This window comes from Phocoena phocoena, chromosome 4 (assembly GCF_963924675.1).
Source record: "Phocoena phocoena chromosome 4, mPhoPho1.1, whole genome shotgun sequence".
Lineage (NCBI taxonomy): Eukaryota > Metazoa > Chordata > Mammalia > Artiodactyla > Phocoenidae > Phocoena > Phocoena phocoena.
The window spans coordinates 65,717,781-65,736,747 of record NC_089222.1 but is presented as its reverse complement, the minus strand read 5'-3'; the positions used below and the strand labels follow the sequence as shown (position 1 = coordinate 65,736,747).

At 50.3% G+C, this 18,967-nt stretch overlaps 1 protein-coding gene across 3 annotated transcripts in view; it reads left to right on the top strand.

The window, feature by feature from the left end:
• Positions 1-18,967, top strand: part of MASP1 (MBL associated serine protease 1) — a 61,125-nt gene that overhangs the window by 35,322 nt on the left and 6,836 nt on the right. The window contains exons 9-11 of one of the 3 annotated variants that reach the window (XM_065875991.1): positions 5,695-5,832; positions 6,624-6,698; positions 15,951-16,088. In XM_065875991.1, the coding sequence (XP_065732063.1) occupies positions 5,695-5,832; positions 6,624-6,698; positions 15,951-16,088 (351 nt within the window). Of the gene's footprint in view, positions 1-1,931; positions 2,387-5,694; positions 5,833-6,623; positions 6,699-10,228; positions 11,454-15,950; positions 16,089-18,967 lie in introns of those variants that run through there. The other 2 variants (XM_065875990.1, XM_065875992.1) reach the window with 2 other exon arrangements.

The window sequence follows — 18,967 nt, the reverse complement described above, 5'->3', positions numbered from 1 at the left end:
GCTCCTAAGCCACGCTGTGACCAGGGACAAGATCCTTCACCTCAGCTGTAAAGATTTTGGATCAGCTCTAGAATATATCCCACTGGTTCGGAAATAATGTAATCCCTATAAATCACCTAGTGAGCTTGTAAAAATACAAATCACCAGCCACCACGCCCTCTGCCCCTAACCAGGTGATTTCAATGCAAGACTTGTAAGGACCACAATTTTAGAAAACTTATCTGTGGCAACAGTGATGAGAGGAGGCCTGGCGACAGAAAGGGAAGAGAAAAGAGGGAGGGAGGGAGGGAAGGAGGAAATATTTTCGAATGGAGAGGTGAGGAGTTGAGCATTAGGGTGGGTCCTGCCCAGCCCCATTTCATGACCTCATATAAACTTTAGAGCGTTGTCCTCTTCCCTTCTAATAAATGGCTCGGGTCCAGTAGGCAGGCGGATCCACTCCCACTGCCCCAGGGGGACGCTGTCAGGGTGAGGCTTCCCTGAGGCAAATCCCAGGCATAATTTTGGAGCAGAAAGTGCTTGTTTTCAATTTTCTTTTCTATATGATGATGAGGCTGGAGTCAGCCCAGTGTGGGAAATGGGTGCACTTTATGGCTGCAACAAAAAGTCTCCACAGACACTTACTGGATGCCTGTGCAGAGGTCCACAGGGAATTCAGATGGAAAAGACAAGGCCCAGGCATTGAAGAACTAAATGCCAACAGACACATCTGCCACCTCCTGCAACACGTGGCTCGTGTGTGGTGCTGTGACTAAGTTCTGCGTGAAGCACTTTGCAGAACAGGGCAAGGAGGCGGTCTGAAGGACGAGGCAGAGGATGAGGGGTAGAGAGGACAGGGTGTTGCTTTGGAGACAGGAATTTCTAGATTCAAATCCAGACCTCACCAGTTAAATATGCATGAACACTTGACTGAGACTCATTTGGCCTGAGTTTCCTGCATTCTTGATTGTTCTGCGGACTGAGTTAATGTACGTATCATACCCATGGAGCATCAGGAATAAGTAAAAGCTCTGTAGAAGCTTGTTTCTTTCTCCTCCCCAACCCCCTCATAGGAAGAGGTTTGGTTTCTCTCATTCATACTCTTGGAAAGTAGGAAACGTTGGTAATAATTTTTTGTCCCTGATGAAACACACACTTTTTATTGTCACGGAAGTATTGATAGAGGAAGGCACTAATGTATCTGCTGGTGCTCTTTTATGTGACGTATGCTAGTATACAAAGGTATGCTGTCATTTTGTACCAAAGAAAAAGAGGAATTTTTTCTCCCTGATATGGCCTGGTTCTCCCAGCATAGCCTGAACCAGGACTATTAGTCTCCCCACTCAGACACACCCGGCATCTCTGCTTGTTCACTGAGTAGGTATTTATTGAGTACTTTTGTCCCAGGCATGTGCTGGGTCCTAGGGGAGATGCAAAAAAGGCAAAAAAGACTGAGAAGTTGTGAGTCCCCAGGGACTGTGGGGAAAGCAGTTGGGAACAGACAGAAGTGTGTGTGTGCAGTGAAGAAACTTGCACCAAAACAGGAAGTGGGAATTATGGGCTGTGGTTCTGGCCCTGCGTCCACCTCGCTGGGTGACCCCAAACAAGTCCTGCTCTACTCTGATTCCATCTGCCAAATGAGGGTTTGGACCAGATGAATGCAAAGCTTGCTGCACGGGCAGAATGTTGTCATTGCCACGAGCCAGGATTTATGACTGTGCAAATTCTCAGAATGGTACGCATTCCACAATCCCGAGCTGTCCTTCACACTGGCTGTACCTACACTATGCATTCTTAACCGATTCTGGTGGAGTGATTTCTGTATTTCCTGCAGAAACCGTTTCTGCTTTGCTTGCTAATTTTTCTTTCTCTTCTTTTTCTCTCTCCCTCCTTCTCTCTGCTTCCTTTCTCTTTACCTCCTGACCCCTCTTTGATCTTCATCGTGGTGGCAGAAACGGAAATGGATGTGGAGAGCGACCCTGAGTCAGAGCAAGTGGCAGAGTGAATGGCGGGACCCCACACAGTGCAGACATCCAGGAATGGACCACTCACAAGACCCCTGGGTCCCAGAGCTCCTCCATCCCTCCCCATCCTGCCAACACTCCATTTCCCATTTCAGTGCGGATTAGAATGGATGCTGAACAAGGCAACACAGGCCTAAGCAGTTGAAACCGCGGCGTATATAACAACTCTCCTTTTTGAGGGTTCACCAGTCATACAAGCATTATGCTGAAAAGATAATGGGGGATTTTTTTTTAGCACTTCTATGTGGACTATACTCTTATCAAAGGAAAAACGGCTTTCATTCTAGAGACATTCACATGGTCTTAGGTAGACCAGGTCAAAGTGGGCCCTGATTTCCACTCCACACTTCAAGTTTAAATGGGCCAAAATGCCTGTGACTTTATGACTTTAATATTTGTCCCCATTGCTACTTTCTTAACAACCATGAGTAGGTGAAACTAACAGTAACTCATATAGCATGGATTTTTAGGAAACCTAGGCCTATTCTCATGTCCAAGAGTTTCTCTTCCACCTGTACCTAACACAGGGCTGAAATTCCATCCTCAGAAGATCTTTCCTCTGGGGTTTACAAATTTTGCATTTCTGAAGATTCCCTAATTAAAGTTTTTCAACAGCTAGGCATCACGCTTGAAAGCAGCAGTCCTCGGCTCTGGTGCCATGGGACATCAGTGGGTCATAAATAATGATAAAGAAAGGGCTGTGGAAGGTGGGAATCTCTGCTTCAGCCTGAACAAAATCTGGGTAGACATATCAGAGCACCCCTGCATTACATTGTGACTGCTCAGTCTATTTGCTGATTGAATGGCCTCTTGATGAAGGTAGAATCCTGCAAAGTCGGACAATGAATGGTCCGGAGACTGCAGCACCACCCTAGGTCGAGGGCACCCTTGAGAGAGGAGATGGGGCAATCACCGAAGATAAGCATCAGTTGGATCAATACTTTTAAGACCACAAAGTATAACAGGTCTTGTACTCAGTGTGAGAGAGGGGATCGTAATTTAGACGGAAGATGTGATATAAAACCAAATAATTGCAATACCAGGCAACTTAAGACACATGCCTCAGAGAGCAGTGAATAAAGGGCCATGCAAGGAGAAATGAGGAAGCAGCCCTATCCAATTAGAAGACTGAGAAAAGCCTTTCAAGAAGCAGCGATGTTCGATCAAGGCCTGGAGGGTGGCCAGAGCATGAACCACAGGGTTTCCTGTGTAGGGAAAGCAGCAGGACAGTGAGGGGTGTGTGACACTGGAATGTAAGGGCACGGCAGGAGGGATGAAGATGAAAGTGGGGTGGGGCAGGTCAGGGGCATCCCTGGGACCTGAGGGCCAGGTGAGCTGATTGTATGTGGTTCCCTAGGAAGCCCCAAGACTGTGTCAGTGTATCCTCAGGGCGGCAGGTCAAGAAAGACATGTCTGAAGGAAAGTAAATGGCAGGAAGAGTGACAGTGGAGACAGGGTGTGGGTGCCACAACCCAACCCAGAGACTGATGAGAATGGGAGGCCAAAGGAAAGGGGAAAGAAAGAGCGTTTTGATCCCAGAGTGTGGAAGTGGCCAGACACACTTTAGAGAAGATGATGGGACCCTTTCCCAAGCAAAGAAGATGGACTAACTGAGGAAGCAGGGTCTGGATCTAGCATCTTGGATTGTGGCAGGCAGAACTCAAAGGGCCTTCCGAACGGGAAGCTGTCTCTAGGTCCCAGAGACACATGGCTCTTTGCCTGCCAGTGTAGACTTGGGGAGAAAGTTCACCTCTTCCCCACTCACTATACCCAAGCTGAAATGACCCTCTGTTTTCCACTATCTGTCACCCCCTGTGTCTGGTTGTAAAACCAGCTTCATCAGTGGGCAAAGTTACTTCTCTGGAGTAAAGTGAAAGAAAGCCCTCCGTCCAGACAATCTCTCTGCACCTGTGCTGGCTGCGTACAGGCTCTCAATGGCCTGACCACCTAGCCATGTCTATGACTGACTCTGGAATCCTCCACCCAGAACTAGGTATTAGGTCTTGAGGATAATTTTGGGCAAAATAAATTGCTAGACCGAAGTTAAGGGACTCAAGAGTAATACAAAGATCCAGGCACTAATCAATGGTATTTCTTAAAAAAGGAAGAAAAATCTGCTTAGAGACTCTGCAGGAAAATTCTTTTAAAATTGTTTATAGCTTTAGATAGTAAATATTATTGCCTCTTGTTATCATAGTGCTGACCCTTACATGCTTTCTTCTCAGAGTAGAAGGGTGTCTCTACCTTTGGGAGATCAAAACAAATGGGAGCGATTTGTCCAGGGGGATTGGAGGCCAGGAAACAGCACTAACCAGTTCTCTTGGCGTTTGCCTTCCTTGTAGATAGGAGGTACCTACCTGCTTTCACTCCCATGCTTCATCCCTGTCCTCCACCCGGAAGGGTCTTAGAATCATCTGTGTTTTCAGTTAGATAACTCTCTGTTCAATCAAAAATATAGATTTGTAGTCCTAAAGTTAAAAATCACAATTTCTGAATAGCGTCTCAGGGCTAAATTGCCCCTATCTCTGTTTCCTGAGGTGACCAGGTAAAATTCAGGAGGAGGGAAACTCTGGCTTTAGAATATGATCCTCTGAAATTATCAGAAGACGGACAGCTAATGTCCACCATTACCCAGCTAATATTGATTACAGGCCGTTTTCACTAGAAAACAGATCCTAAGAACCGTACTTAAAAAAACAGTGAGTTTAAGGTCAGGTCTGGTTCTCTGACTGTAATTCACTATGTGACCTTAGACCAGTAAAGTCTCCCCCCTGGGCTCATCTGTAAGTAAAGATGATGTTCTAGGTTGCCTCACTTCAGGTTCCTTTCCACCTGCGAAGTTCTGAGTCCTCTGGGATTCTTCAATTCTGGCAGAGGCTGTTTGAACTAAGATTAGGATTTCCTTAGACATGAGCACCATCTTCTAACAAAGGCCCCTGAAGAGACATTGACAAATTGGGTCCTCAGCCCCTGACCTGGCTCCTGGCACACTCGTGCTGGCACCTCCCCTAAGACTTGCCTGGACTGGCAAGCTCTCCTAAGATCACCTCTGAGGAGCAGGCATCTTTGGTCTTGCCCTGCAGCCAGCCCCAACGTCCAGCCACCAACAACCAGAGAAAATGAGTAGGTGAAGACTAAAAGTTGGTCCCTCCTGACCCCCCTTCTGCCTTCTGTGCCTGCAGAGAGCCAGCAGGGTGCGGCTGTGTACTCATGCAGGAGCTGGGTTTCTTTTTGTTTGTACTTTTGTATGCCAAGCTCCAAAGTGAGCACAATAATTGCTCTTACTCAGCATGTGGTGGGGTCTGGAAGAACTGAAGGTTCTTCGGTTCATGTGAGCCAGAATTTTCTCACTGAGACATGGGCTTCATGCTTGTACAGAAGAGGATAAGAGGATTGCACAATAGAACTGGAAGTCAAGGAAAGGGCCCTGGTGGGGAGAAGACTGGGATCTACTTGAGTCTCAGCAGACCTGCCCCTGCCCTGGAATTGACGCCAGGCCAGGTGAGTTGACCACACAGTAGTCATAGATGGGAGACACCCCAAATGCAGGGCCACCGTGTGCATAGACCGTAACGTTGCCCTCTGGACTTGTGTGCAGTGTACAAGCTGCATATCGTATGACACACGCACCAGATGGCCCCAAGAAGAAGAGGAAGGGGTAATTGAGGGGTCTCACTCTCTTCTCTCTCAGTTGTGGACTGTGGAGCCCCGGCAGAGCTGGAAAACGGACTGGTCACATTTTCCACCAGAAACAACCTCACCACGTACAAATCTGAGATCAGATACTCCTGCCAGCAGCCCTACTACCAGATGCTGCACAGTATCACAGGTGAGCCTTCCACGCTAAACCAGCGCACTCCGTCCTCACACGCTCTGGGTCTCAGGGTTAGGCTGGGGGCCGAAACAGCCAGTCTGTTGGCCACGGTTTGGGAGGAATTGGGAAGAGAAACCCTTGGAGACATGCCTCACCTCTCCCTGCCTCAGGCCTGCACCCCGAGTTAAGCTGCATGACATCCCCGTACCCACACAGACATACAGCCTCTGGCAGAGAAGGAACCCTCAAGATGTGAAGGCCCGTCAGTGCTGCTTCCACCACAGACTAGCACTGAGAAAATTCTCCTAATTTCTCAAAGCCTCCAAGTCCCCCTTCCAGAAGGGGAATAGTGACAGTGCCCACAGAGCCAGCGTAAGTCTCATGAGATGGTGGGCACAAGTGTGGTTTATGAAAGGGTTTGTTAAGTGGAGAAGCGGGGGCAGGGGAAGTGCGTCACAGAGAGCTGTGTGACTAATGATGAGGGGTGCCTCCCAGGGGCTGGGCGGGGCCCCGACAGGCAGGAGGCAGATTGCTCAGAGCCTTGGACACCATACTGACGAGCATCCCGTTTATTTTTGAGGCCAGTGGGGAGCTACCGTGATTTTGAGCAGAGATGAAATGATTCCCGGTTTAGAAAGATGTTCCAAGTTGCAGACAGGACTGGTTCAGAGAGAACGGCGTCAGAAAGACTCTTTGGAAGACTTGCAATGATCCACAACAGAGGAGTTAAAAACCCGGATCTATTTTCCATGTGCTGTAAATCACCTATGTTCTCCTTCTTCTTCAACCATTTCTCCCTCTCCCAGATGTGTATACGTGTTCTGCCCAAGGAGTCTGGATGAATGAAGTCCTGGGGAGAAGCCAGCCCACCTGCCTGCCAGGTACCTCACCCTCAAGTTCTCTGCCTGGGTCTCTGCATGGGTCTCCCATGCCAGGCCCTCGGGCCGCAGGTGCTCTGGCTGTTGATGGAGTAAGGGGTGGGGAGGTCATGATGCTTCGACTGATTTTTAAGAGATAACGTCAGAAGGGCAAAGGTCAGAAAAGCCTAGCCTCACATCTTCTCAAACCAGCCAGCCTCTATGTTCAACCTGTTCTGTCACACCAGGAGCCTTCTTGCCTCTTCTCTCTGCAGTTCTGCACCCTTCCCACCAGGTTTTTCATCCCACAGAGTTGGTGTTTGCCCTGGCTGTGCACCAGGAAAAGTGAGAAAGTAGACACCTCGTCCTCAAGCACTCACTGTGTTTCAGAGGAGGTGGAAATCAGACAAATACCAAATGACCATAGGACAGAGCAACAAGTTCTTCCAAAGAGCAGTGCGTTCAAGTCTTAGTGACTGCTACCTCCCCCAAGCCTGTCTACTGACCCCACTTTAAAATGAACAAAGAACGTTGTGGTAATAGGAAATGTCCCTGGCCATCACAGCTGCTACGAGTTCCCAGAGAAGGAGGAAATTCCTGCATGTAGTTGTCTGGGAGTAAAGGGATGGGGACTGGTTAGGAAGACTTCACTTAAGAGGGCTTTAAGTCTAAGGAAGAACACAAAGAATTCGTGAGGAGCTGAAACAGGGGAAAAGCCAACCCATCCACGCTCTGCTGACCCCCATCATCTCAGTTAGGCTTAGCCAGGAGCACACCCAAGGGCCACGGCTGGAGAAGCCTCAGAGAAGATGGGGAATGGTGGAGCTGTGGCAAACTGGAGGCCAAACCCCCATTTTGCTAAAATACTAGGTGGACCAAAGATGGCACTGCAGGTGGCTTCCATCCCAGGCAGCCATGTTGCGGTGTCTAGAAGGGGAGGAGGCACTGAGCTGGGAGTCATGGGCCCGGGTCTTGGTCCCACTGTTGTCTTTTCCTAATTGCAAGGTTTGGTAGGTAACCTCACGTCTCTGGGGCTAGGATTTTGTACCTCAGAAGTGAAGGAGAAGTACCAGGTGATCCCTGACATTCTATGACTCTTAGTGGTCATCGTCCTGTAGATTCATACAAAGCGTCTTGCAATGAGTCATGAAATTCTTTTAACACCTGGTATCGAGCAGAACATCGTGTATCATTGAACCAGGCCAGAGAATTCTAAATTCTCCCCCACTAAAACATCAGGACTGAACCCAAAGGCAAGCCAGAATGGAGAAAGCCATTTCATCTAGCATCATAATATCCCACCTTTCCAAGGAAACTGTTAAGAAAATATTATTTGCCCCTTATTTGACACATGAGAAAACTAAGGATCAGGGAGGTGTAATGATTCATCCAGGGTTACCTACAGAAAGTTAGAGGCAGAACTGGAAGATGGACCCAAGACTTTTGATGTCAACACCAGCAATGCTGAGCCATTCTTGACTCTGCCATCCTCATGAACCCAGAATTCTCGAATATCACATTTCTGTTTTTAGGGCCCTCCCTCAGTACCTCCAGTCTTCTAGAGCCCAAATCTGACTTCAGCACAGCTGAAGCTCTAGTATTTCAAGGTGAATCCTTTGCTTCAGGAAAGACTGGATGGAGAACGGTAGCAGCCTAAAAGAATGGCCCCATTTCAATGAGCCCTCTCAAAGGGTTGCTGCGTCATTCAACCTCTTGAAAGGACAAGAGTATATCAAGAAGAAAAACAGACTTTAGTGGGAAAAAATGAAGCCAGTGTCCAAAGAAACAGGCTCCATTTCTGGCTCTGCCACCAATAACTTTGAGTGTGTCACTTGCCTTCTTTGAACCTCAAGTTTTCCATCTGTAAGTGAGCTGTTCTCCAAGCTTCCCCCGCTCAGACACTCTGTGACCCGGAGTATGCCACTGGCACCTTCGTGGGAAAAAGGCACCTTTCAGTGCCGGCTTTGCTGTGACCGTGGACTGAGCCACAGCAGTGTCCCTCACCAGATGAGGGCCTGTGAGCGCTCAATGCGCTGTTCTGCAGGGCCAGTCGCAGACCTGACCGGAGAAGTCACTTGGTAGGCTGCTGCTTATAATCGGGAGTCTGGCCTTCAGCTCCGAAAGGCCTGCCACAGACAATTAGCGAAAACCACCTCACGTCTGGCCTGGGGTGCACAGCAGGGTGCCTCGGGATCATGTAAGAAGCATTTGGCTTCCGGAAGAAGAACATCTGAAAAGCATTAGTTTGCTGGAAGCCTGACCTCTCGGAGTTGCCAAGAAAACTCAGATGCTCCTTGGTCTTTAAAGGACTGCTGGAAGTATTGCAGGCCAAGGGGTGTAGCCCGGCAATGCGCAACCAAGAGGCGGTCCACGCTCATACCAGGCTTAGCCCCCAGACCCAGGCACCCTGCTTGGAGGGGCCCTTGGGAGCTTGTTCTTAGGCAGCGGGGGGCTGGTTCTGAAGACCCTCTGCTCACAGGCCAAAGGCGTTTGGCTACAGGAGGCTGGCGGTGCGTGTGCATGCTCGGGGTACAACTCGGTAGAACGAAGTTTGGTCAGACCTTTCTTCTTTCCCTGAAGGTACTATGGGGTTCCCAGGTGCAATGATGCGTAGAGCAGAGCCTATGCATCATTGCTTGTAGATTATGCCACCTTTCCCCAACCTTGGATGCCCTGGGCATCCCTTCACATCATGTGTCCTTTAGTCCAGAGAAGAAAAGGTTCTTTATATGTAATGAGGCACTGTGGGACACAAGGACAAGACATCCATCTTAGAATCTAGTTAAGCCCCTGCTACTCCGCTTAATAGCAATGTGACCTTGGGCTAGTCATTTAACCTCTGGAGAGTTCTACTCACCTATAAAATGGGGGTGACCAGGGCAGATGAAATAAAAATCAAAGGAATTTGGAATTTAAAGGATCCTTGGAGATCATCTTGACCAACTGCCTCATTTAGCAGATCAAAAATTGAAATCCAGAGAAGGAAATTTCCTAACCCAGAGTCACACAGGACAGAGGAGAGAAAAGCCAGTTCAAGGCCCCAGGTGTCTCAGTTCCCAGTCCAGTGTTTGCTGTGACTTGCTAGACAGTATTTTAATTTCCTTCCATCTCTCAAAGCCATTGATCTGTGGTTTTCAGAAGTTTTCTAAGTACCTACGGCCTGGACCACGTCTGGGTTCTGAGATGCCTTTCTAGGGAAGAAAGGGGCAAAGTGACCACTGCTAGAGATAGTCCTGGCTGAAGATGATCCAGGCCACAAGTGATCTTGGCTGGAATGGTTCAGGATGGTGAAGGCCCACATATAAAAAGGTCTGGTCCATAGACAGCCCTGGCTACAGAATGGTCCAACTACAGACGGGCCAGACTAGAAAGACTTAGGCCAAAGATGAGCCCACCCACAGCTTTCCCAGGCTAGCGTGGCTCTGTGATGCAGAGTAGGGGCCATGGTGGCATAATCTACAGTGGGTGAGACGTGCATTTCTTTCAGAGGTCCTCCACCTGGCTGACCTGATGTGTCTCTGTCCCTTGTCCCCGCTCCCTCCTTCTCCTTGCAGCGTGTGGCCAGCCCTCGCGCTCCCTGCCAAACCTGGTCAAGAGGATCATCGGGGGCCGGAATGCTGAGCCCGGCCTCTTCCCGTGGCAGGCCCTGATCGTGGTGGAGGACACCTCAAGGGTGCCCAATGACAAGTGGTTTGGGAGTGGGGCCCTGCTCTCTGAGTCCTGGATCCTCACGGCAGCCCACGTGCTGCGCTCCCAGCGCAGAGACAACACGGTGACACCGGTCTCCAAGGAGCACGTCACCGTCTACCTGGGCCTGCATGACGTGCGGGACAAATCGGGGGCTGTCAACAGCTCGGCCGCCCGAGTGGTGCTCCACCCAGACTTCGACATCCAGAACTACAACCACGACATCGCTCTGGTGCAGCTGCGGGAGCCTGTGCCCCTGGGGCCTCATATCATGCCCGTCTGCCTGCCGCGGCCCGAGCCCGAAGGCCCGGCGCCCCACATGCTGGGGCTGGTAGCTGGTTGGGGCATCTCCAATCCTAACGTGACGGTGGACGAGATCATCAGCAGTGGCACGCGGACCTTGTCAGACGTCCTGCAGTACGTCAAGTTACCCGTGGTGCCGCACGCCGAGTGCAAGACTAGCTACGAGTCCCGGTCAGGCAACTACAGCGTCACAGAGAACATGTTCTGTGCCGGCTACTACGAGGGTGGCAAGGACACGTGCCTGGGGGACAGCGGCGGCGCCTTTGTCATCCTCGACGACTCGAGCCAGCGCTGGGTGGCCCAAGGCCTGGTGTCCTGGGGGGGCCCCGAAGAATGTGGCAGCAAGCAGGTGTATGGGGTCTACACCAAGGTCTCCAACTACGTGGACTGGGTGTGGGAGCAGATAGGCTCCCCGCGGGGCCTGGGGGAGCTCCAGGTGGAGCGGTGAGCTGCATCACGTCCTCGGGGCGCCTGCCCTGGCCAGCCCAAGCGAGGCTGCACCACACACTCCCAAAGACGGCACACTCCATGTTACTCACGTGACCCGTGGGATGGACCACGCTGCTCCCACCCTCCCGAGACAGCCCCTGGGACCCTGAGAGGCAGCAGTGTGGTACAGGGAAAAGGCCCTACACGGGAGGCCTGGGTCACTGGCCCTGGGCGAGTCCCCTCCCCTCTCCAGGCCTCCTTCTCCCCGCAGTACAGTGAGGGAGCTAGACTGGGGCCAGTACCCCCCACTCCTCTCCCGAGTACTCACCCCAGGGACCTCGTTCACTGCTAGTCATTTGTCAAAACCCAGTGGCCCTGCTCTCACTCTTGGCGTAACTGAGCTTGGACCTGACAGTTAGAAAATGTTTCCTTGCCGTGAGCTAAGTCCTTGTGTTCTCCCAGCTTTGCCCTCTGGGTACATTCTGGCTGAAAACTCCTCAGGTTTGGGGAGACAGGGATGACAGCCTGAGGCCCCTCTCTCCGAGTGTAATGCCTTGTAGTACTTTTGTCCCTGGGTTTTCTCTCCCAAAACCTCTTGCAGTCCAAGCCTTATCCCTTCTGTTCCCTGTTAAAGGAATTTCAAAGGACAAAGAGAAAGTTGGGAAGCTCTGTGGTGACTGGGGGGAGGAGAAGAGCAGTGGGAGGCTCCCCAAGCCCGTTAAATTTCCCACCAACCACTCAGAGCACATCATTTGGACCCACACATCACTCCCGAATACCGGCTGACCACACGGGTGTCCACACCTGGCACTCCAGACGAGCACGAAGCAACCTTCCAGCCTTGAAATGTGTCACGTGAAAAGCCTGAGCCTCAGGTGTGGAGACTCAACTGGTGTTTGGAGAAAGAGAAGGCTCACACCATGCTCCGCTGTGCCTCTGGACAGGGAAACAGAAGGAGGGCTCAGGGCATAGGAGTGACCCAGTCCCACCAGACTGCCCAGCGTGTCTGTGGTCTGAGCTCTACAGAGAACACACCCAGCGTGGATGTTGAGAGGGATCCAGTCCTCCAGCTTCCAGGAGCCAGAGCCAAGAGAAGCAGGGACTTGCCCGTGAAAGACAGTGAGAAGAGAGGGAGAACCCAGAGTCCTGGGTTCTAGCCCCAGCTCTGCCCCCAACTGGGCCTCAGTTTCCCCATCTGTAAAAGGAAGGCATCAGATCCCCCTCAGGGTCCTTCCAGCTCCAGCGTTCGGTGCTTCCAATGCCAGCAGCCTCTCCCTGGCCCTCACAGGGCTGATCATCTTCCTTCTCCCCAGGCTCGCTCTCCTGGGGACTCTCCATCAGAGAAAGAAGAAGCCCTGAGAGGGATTCCAAGAGAGCAATTGGGAAGCATCCACTTTGCCAGTCGGGTCCTGGACGCACACTCCTATGTGTATGAACATTGCATGTAGAGGATACTATATTGTTTATTTTATATCACAAGCTTCACTCCTCTGTAAGTTTCCTCTGCACTCCATTTCTCCCATCAGGGGACTAAAGTGGAAATAAAACCTCTGTGGATAACCAACAGCCTTTGTTTTGGGGTTTGGTTATTGTTGATGTTCGTTTGTTTGGACTTTTTTTTTTTTTTTTTTTTTGCGGTACTCGGGCCTCTCACTGCTGTGGGCTCTCCCGCTGCAGAGTACAGGCTCCGGACGCGCAGGCTCAGTGGCCATGGCTCACGGGCCCAGCTGCTCTGCAGCACGTGGGATCTTCCCGGACTGGGGCACGAACCCATGTCCCCTGCATCAGCAGGCAGACTCTCAACCACTGCTCCACCAGGGAAGCCCCGCTTTGACTTTTTGAAGAAAACCTGGCCCCTCATGAAGCCAAAATCTCTCCCATTGCAGAAACAGTACAATATTTGTCACCTGGACATCATCCAAGAAAGGGTGTTGAGGAATGGAGTCGGTTATGGACATGTGTCCTCTCGAAGGCTGCCCATTCCATCACGGAAGTGCCTGCCGTTTAATTCCTTGAGTTCAAAGAGCTCAAATGAGCACGCAAGGCAAGACCATGTGCACCTAGGTCTCACAAAGACAAAGGGAATTAACGTCATTAGAGGAGTGGAGATTGCAGTATTACGGGAACTTAAGGAGGGGGAGGTTCATACAGCTGAAGAGGATCTGGATACGTTTGCAGAGAGGTTACAAAGAACGCACTGGGAGATGGGAGACAAGGGGAGAGGGGACAAAGATGAAGCAGAAAAGTGTGCCCTGAGTAGAGTGGGGGCAGAGGGGATGAGGGGAAGGTGGACAGAGTCTCGAAGGTCATTCTATGTTATTCTATGTGCTCTGTCCTGTAACCAGTGATTCTCTAGTTTGGGGTATATCAGAATCACCTAGAGTGCTTGTTAGGAATGCAGATTCCTGGGTCTCACCCATGGGAAATTCTGAATCAGCAGGTTAGAGCGTGAGCAACATGCTGTGAAAAGTGGAGGGGTCGGGGAAGGACCAAGCTAGAGAGAGCGGTTGGGAAATTACAACAACCATTCTGGAGAGAGGTGGTGAAAACCCCCGGACCTAGGGTGTGACACTGCAGATGTGGGCATCAGGGAGTTTGAAAACATCTAAGTAGTGTATTGGGCAGGGCTTGGTGTAGAGGCATCGTGTGAATAGTGCAGACACAGAGATGTGGAGTAACAAAAGCTAATCTGTTAATGAGAGCTCCCCATACAATGTATTCCTGGTTTGCCTTTGTTTGGGGTTTGTATCATAATGAAACTGTCATGCTTTTTACACTATTGAGAGCTAAAAGAATCTTACATTATGCCTTATACTTTATATGTAGCTGATTTCGAAGATTATCGTGTCTTGTATTCTATTACATTTCAGAGTTTTACTTTCCTCTGGATATTTGGACTTTATGTTGTGACATATTGAGACACAGGTGTCATGAGGTTGCATGGAGAGCACATTGTGACATTACTCTCTGCTTCTTCTGGTGACTTTTTTTTACCAGTTTAGTGGCTGATTAAATACGGGTGTTGAAGAAGAGGGAGGCAACGAGGATGCAGTCCGTGCAGACATTGACAGACATCTGGAATAACAAAGGGGAGACAGATGGGTGGTGAAGGGTGGAGACCAGGACTTGGGTTTTCTGTGCTTGAGGAGTCTATGTGCAATCCAGCTGGAGACTTCAGGATCAGTTCGGAGGAAAGGGCAGATTAGAGACACTGATCGGAAATTCATCAGGGTCTAAATAGTATGATGGCATGGGAGGAGATGGCATTATCTACTGGAAGAGAAAAGAAAAGGGGGCTGAGGACTCAAAAAGGGAAACACGAGCATTGACGGCATGGAGAGAAGAAGAGAAACCCCAAGAAAGAGACAAGAAAGAGGAATCAGAAACACAGGAAGAGAGGAGCTTCAGAAGCCAAGGAGGGAAAGTGTCAAGAAGGATAAAGTGATCAACAGTGCAAATGACCCAGGACAGTCCAGAGGACGCTTCCAGGCTGGACTTTCCCGGGTGCTGGGACCCGGTCTCTACTGTCAACTCTGAGAGAGGATCCAGGGAGCAGGCCTGCGCTCATGTTGAAGTCCTTAACCCTTCCTCCCTCTTACTTTATCCTCCTCACCCTTTATCTTCCTCCTCTTCCTCCTCCACCACCTCTTTCTCCTCCTTCCTCTTTCCCTCTTCTCTCTCTCTCTCTCTTTCCCCCTCCCTCCCACACCCTCCCTCCTTCTCTTTCTCTCTTCAGGCTTCTCCTAGGTTTTTATCTCTTTCCTGAGATAGCACACTGCCCTTACATCCTCCCTTCTCTTGGTTTATATGCTCAGTTCTCCAGGTTTTGCTTCCTTGAAACCTAAAAACCCCCAGCAGCCACAAGGCGAGGAGATTTCCTAGAGATGAAGAACACGTGAGATAAAATTTCAGAAATAGTGTTCTCCTATACATGTAAATATCATCATTGAAGTTCCAGCTATGGGCCCAGAGTCATTCTGTCTCCATCTATGATTACAGATCTATTAAACATTCAAATGGCCACTTTATGTCCAAGTTTGTGTGGAGCGTGGCACTTTCTTCTTTCGAATCCACCTCCAAAGGACAGGGAAGAATGCGGATACTGGGTGTCATCTCCTCTTTCCAGAAGCTTGACTATGGAAGAGAGGGGAGGGAGAGACTGTGGAATGAGTGAGAACCAGGGAAAATGGAAATTTGATTTTTAGGATGAGAGGCCTTGATCATGCTTTGGAGGCGTAGACAAAGGAGAGATGCAAGACAGATGAGAGGGGTGCGAATCCTCAAAGCCAGGTCCCCAAAAGTTTGGAAGTGAGGAGATCCAAAGCCCAGAATTCGTTCTGAAGAGAAGAAAGTTTACAGAGGGAGTAGATGGAGAGGAGGATGTTTTTTGGTTTGGTTTGGTTTGGTTTTTCCATTAGTAGCAAGTTTTTCTACAAACTTTCCATGAAGTGATCTCTGGCAAATCTGGGCTTTTAGCCAGCAGCTTAGCAACCCCAGCAGAGAAGGACCTTCTAGCAAAATTCCCAAGGCAGGCTTTCATTGGCCTGGCCAGGGTTACATTCCCATCTCTGAGCAATCGCTGTGACCAGAGTATAAGAGGCTTTCATTAGTCAGGTCTGGGTCACATTCCTACCCCTAGAACCAGAGGTAAGATCACTGCAACTCAGGCTATATGGACAAGAAATGGGGGAAGAGTGGGCCCCAGAGGAAAATTGGGGTGCTGTTACTGAAAGGAGCAATGGATGCTGGGATATCAAAAATAACAGATGTTCCTAACAGAGGGTGATGTGCTAGTAGCTCTGGCAAAGGGCAAGATGGAGCCCAGAGTGTGATCTGTCCTCCCTCCCTTGGCTGCAGTGTGTGGGATCCCCAAGTTCTCCCGGAATCTGATGGCCAGGATCTTCAGTGGACGCCCAGCCCAGAAGGGCACCACCCCATGGATTGCCATGCTGTCACACCTGAATGGGCAGCCCTTCTGCGGGGGCTCCCTTTTAGGTAAGGTGAAGGTGGAAGGGGTGGGGGACCCAGGATTAGAGGTTAGGGTAGAAGGAAAGGGACCTGACCCTCTTCCTGGAGACTGACAGGATTTCTTCACTGAGAATCTTCCACAGTAGTAGTGGGACCCAGAAGTACAAAGTGGCAGAAAGAAACCTTAGCTGGAGCCAGGAGACATGTGTTCTGTTCTAGCTGGCTCCTTCAGCCAACAACACTTCCCGAGCCCTGGTCATTCTCTGGCACTGAGAAGGGTGAGGGAGTCAGACCCTTAAACATGGATTACAACACAAGGCACTTACATGCGGCTCAAAGTGAGGGTGTGCCAGCGCCGTGGGACCAGGGGGAACCAGGAAACCCACACTAGAGGACTCAGAGAAGGGAGATTTACAAAGCCTTGAATGCTATGCTTGGGAATTTAGATCTTTTCTTGAATGCTGCTCCAGGTTTATAAGCATGTTCTGGAAAGTTCTCTCCTGAGACAGCATGGATTGAAAGGAGGGTGAATCTGGAAGCCAAGAATCCAGTGAGGCAGCTATAGTGCAATAGTGGGGAGGGAAGTCATTAGCCTCAGAAAAAGGACAGGGGCTGAGGAATAGAAACCAGGCCGATTCAAAGCCATTGAGAAATAAGATTGTGAGAATTTTGTAATGGACTGAATGTGATTGGCAGCGGGAGCAAAGGCAGACGAGAAATGATTGATGGCTCTTCCTGCCAGTTTAGTCCAAATGATCTAAGGCCCATCCCAGCTCTGACATCAAAATAAAAAATTAATAGCAATCTAGAGTCCCTCTGACCCTATCACAGAGGAAGAAGGCATGGATGGGTCCACTTCTGCCTGGGCAGCTCTGGGGCTGCCGGTCTCGCCTCGCGCTGACCCCCCCTCCTCCTCCAGGGTACACTCAGGTGAGGACAGCTCCCCGACCGGGATCCCCGAGGGGAGGCGCAGTCTCCGGTGAGACTGCAGTCTGGACATCCCTGAGATGTGAAATGGTAACCCAGCAGAGGGTTTGATCCTTATATTCCTACAAACACAAAGATGAGTGGTCTCCCCTATGGAGCCTCCCAAAGGGGCACAGAGAGTGAGCACAGGTTAAAGGGGAGCCCAGTGGGGAGCAGGCAGGGGAGAGGACCAAGAATGAGAAGGGGCAGAGAGACAGAGAGAGGGCTTAGAAGGACAAGGACAAAGATAGAGAAAGAGACAGAGGGCATAAGAGAGAACTAGAGAGGGAAGTGAAGAGAAATTAAGGGGAAAATGAAAGGAAACAAATACAACCGGAGGAAGAGAAACTGGTGGGGCACGAGACGAGACAGAGAGAGAGAGAGAGAATTGTGAAAGGTGTAGAAAAGCAGGGAGGACCCATAAAAGAACGCATCAGAAGAGAAGCAAAGAAAGGGGAGGAGCCGGCAGGGAGAGCAGAAGGGAGCAAAGACATTTCTGGTTTTTTTAGAATGTAAGTAAATAGATGGATTACTGCCCACGGTTTTAAGAGTTAGATGAGTTTTCTGAAGCCTTGAGTGTTTAAGTTCAATGATGTTCAGCACTTGTGTCTACTGCGTGTTTATTCCCACTTCTCTACCCTCAGCCAAGCTACAAGATCTGACTTACTCAGCCCTCCCTACAGCTCTCCTTGTCTAGAATCTCTCTCCTCCTCTGTTGTCTAGTTTTGTAGAGAGAGGGAAAGACAGGAGAGGGCAGAGGAAGCAGGGAAGGAGCTGAGGGACAGACAGAAAGCTCCCGCTCAGTGTCCACCCTAAAGCCTGGGTTCTGGCTCAGGGACTCAGTATTTGCAGAGCTGCGAGGCAAAGCCATGTCTTTGGACTCACCACTACATACCCCAGGTTCATCTAAATGGCCCAGAGCCCCGCTCCAAGGCAGGCTCCCTACTCTGGGTACCTCATCCCACTTTACCTACCTGGAAAATTAGTCAACAGCCCCTGGCTGTGGACAGGGATCAAAAATGCCACCAGGGAAAAGAGGGTGGCCTGTGTGGAGCTCTATGCAGAAGCCAGTAGCCAGGGAACATAGCTGCTCCTGAGAGGGCCAAGTGGAGCCTGGGACCTGCTCCAGAAAGGGACTCTGCCCTAGACTCTATACTTGGCCCTGGTACCCCACCCCAAAGCCCTGGGGCCTTTCTTTCTGCTTGGCTCAACCCAGCATGTCTCTGGGCTCAGCTATTTATGGGTTTGTCATCTGTTCCACCTTAAGGATGAACCGAAGCCTGACCCCATATTGAGCAAAGGGCAGGAACCTGTCCATCAAGGGCAAAAGACAGCCAAGATGCAAGACATGTGCTCAGCTGACCATCAGGAGACCCAGGGTCTGGCCCTGGCCCTGCCACCAACCTGCAGAGTTGCCCTAGACATCCTCACTCTCCTCCAGGCCTCAGAATCCATGTCTGTAAAATGAGAGGTTTGGATCAGAGCAGCGGTTCTCAGCCCTGATGGCAGTAGAATCATCTGGGAGCACTTTTAAAGTGTATTTGTACCTGTGCCTCACTCCCATGACATAGATGCTCTGGCTTCAGGCCCAGAGCCCAGTACTATTTTTGGGGATTTGTTTGCTTGTTTGTTTTTAATCCCCCAGGTGATTCTAAATGTGCACCCAAAGTTGAGAAGAACCACGTACAACAGTGCTTTCCAAACTTTAATATGCATAGAAATTACTTGGAGATCTTATTAAAACCCTCAGAGTTTACTACTGAATGCAGATTCTGATTCAGTAGATATATGGTGGGGCCTCAGAGTCTGCACTTCCAAGAAGCTCCCAGGGGAGGCTGAGGCTACTGGTCCAGGGGCCACGCCTTGAGCAGCAAGGCCGGAGGGGCAGCCAGTGAGCACGAAGTTTCTTGTGGACACCTTGGGCTGTTCGGAGCTCGCCA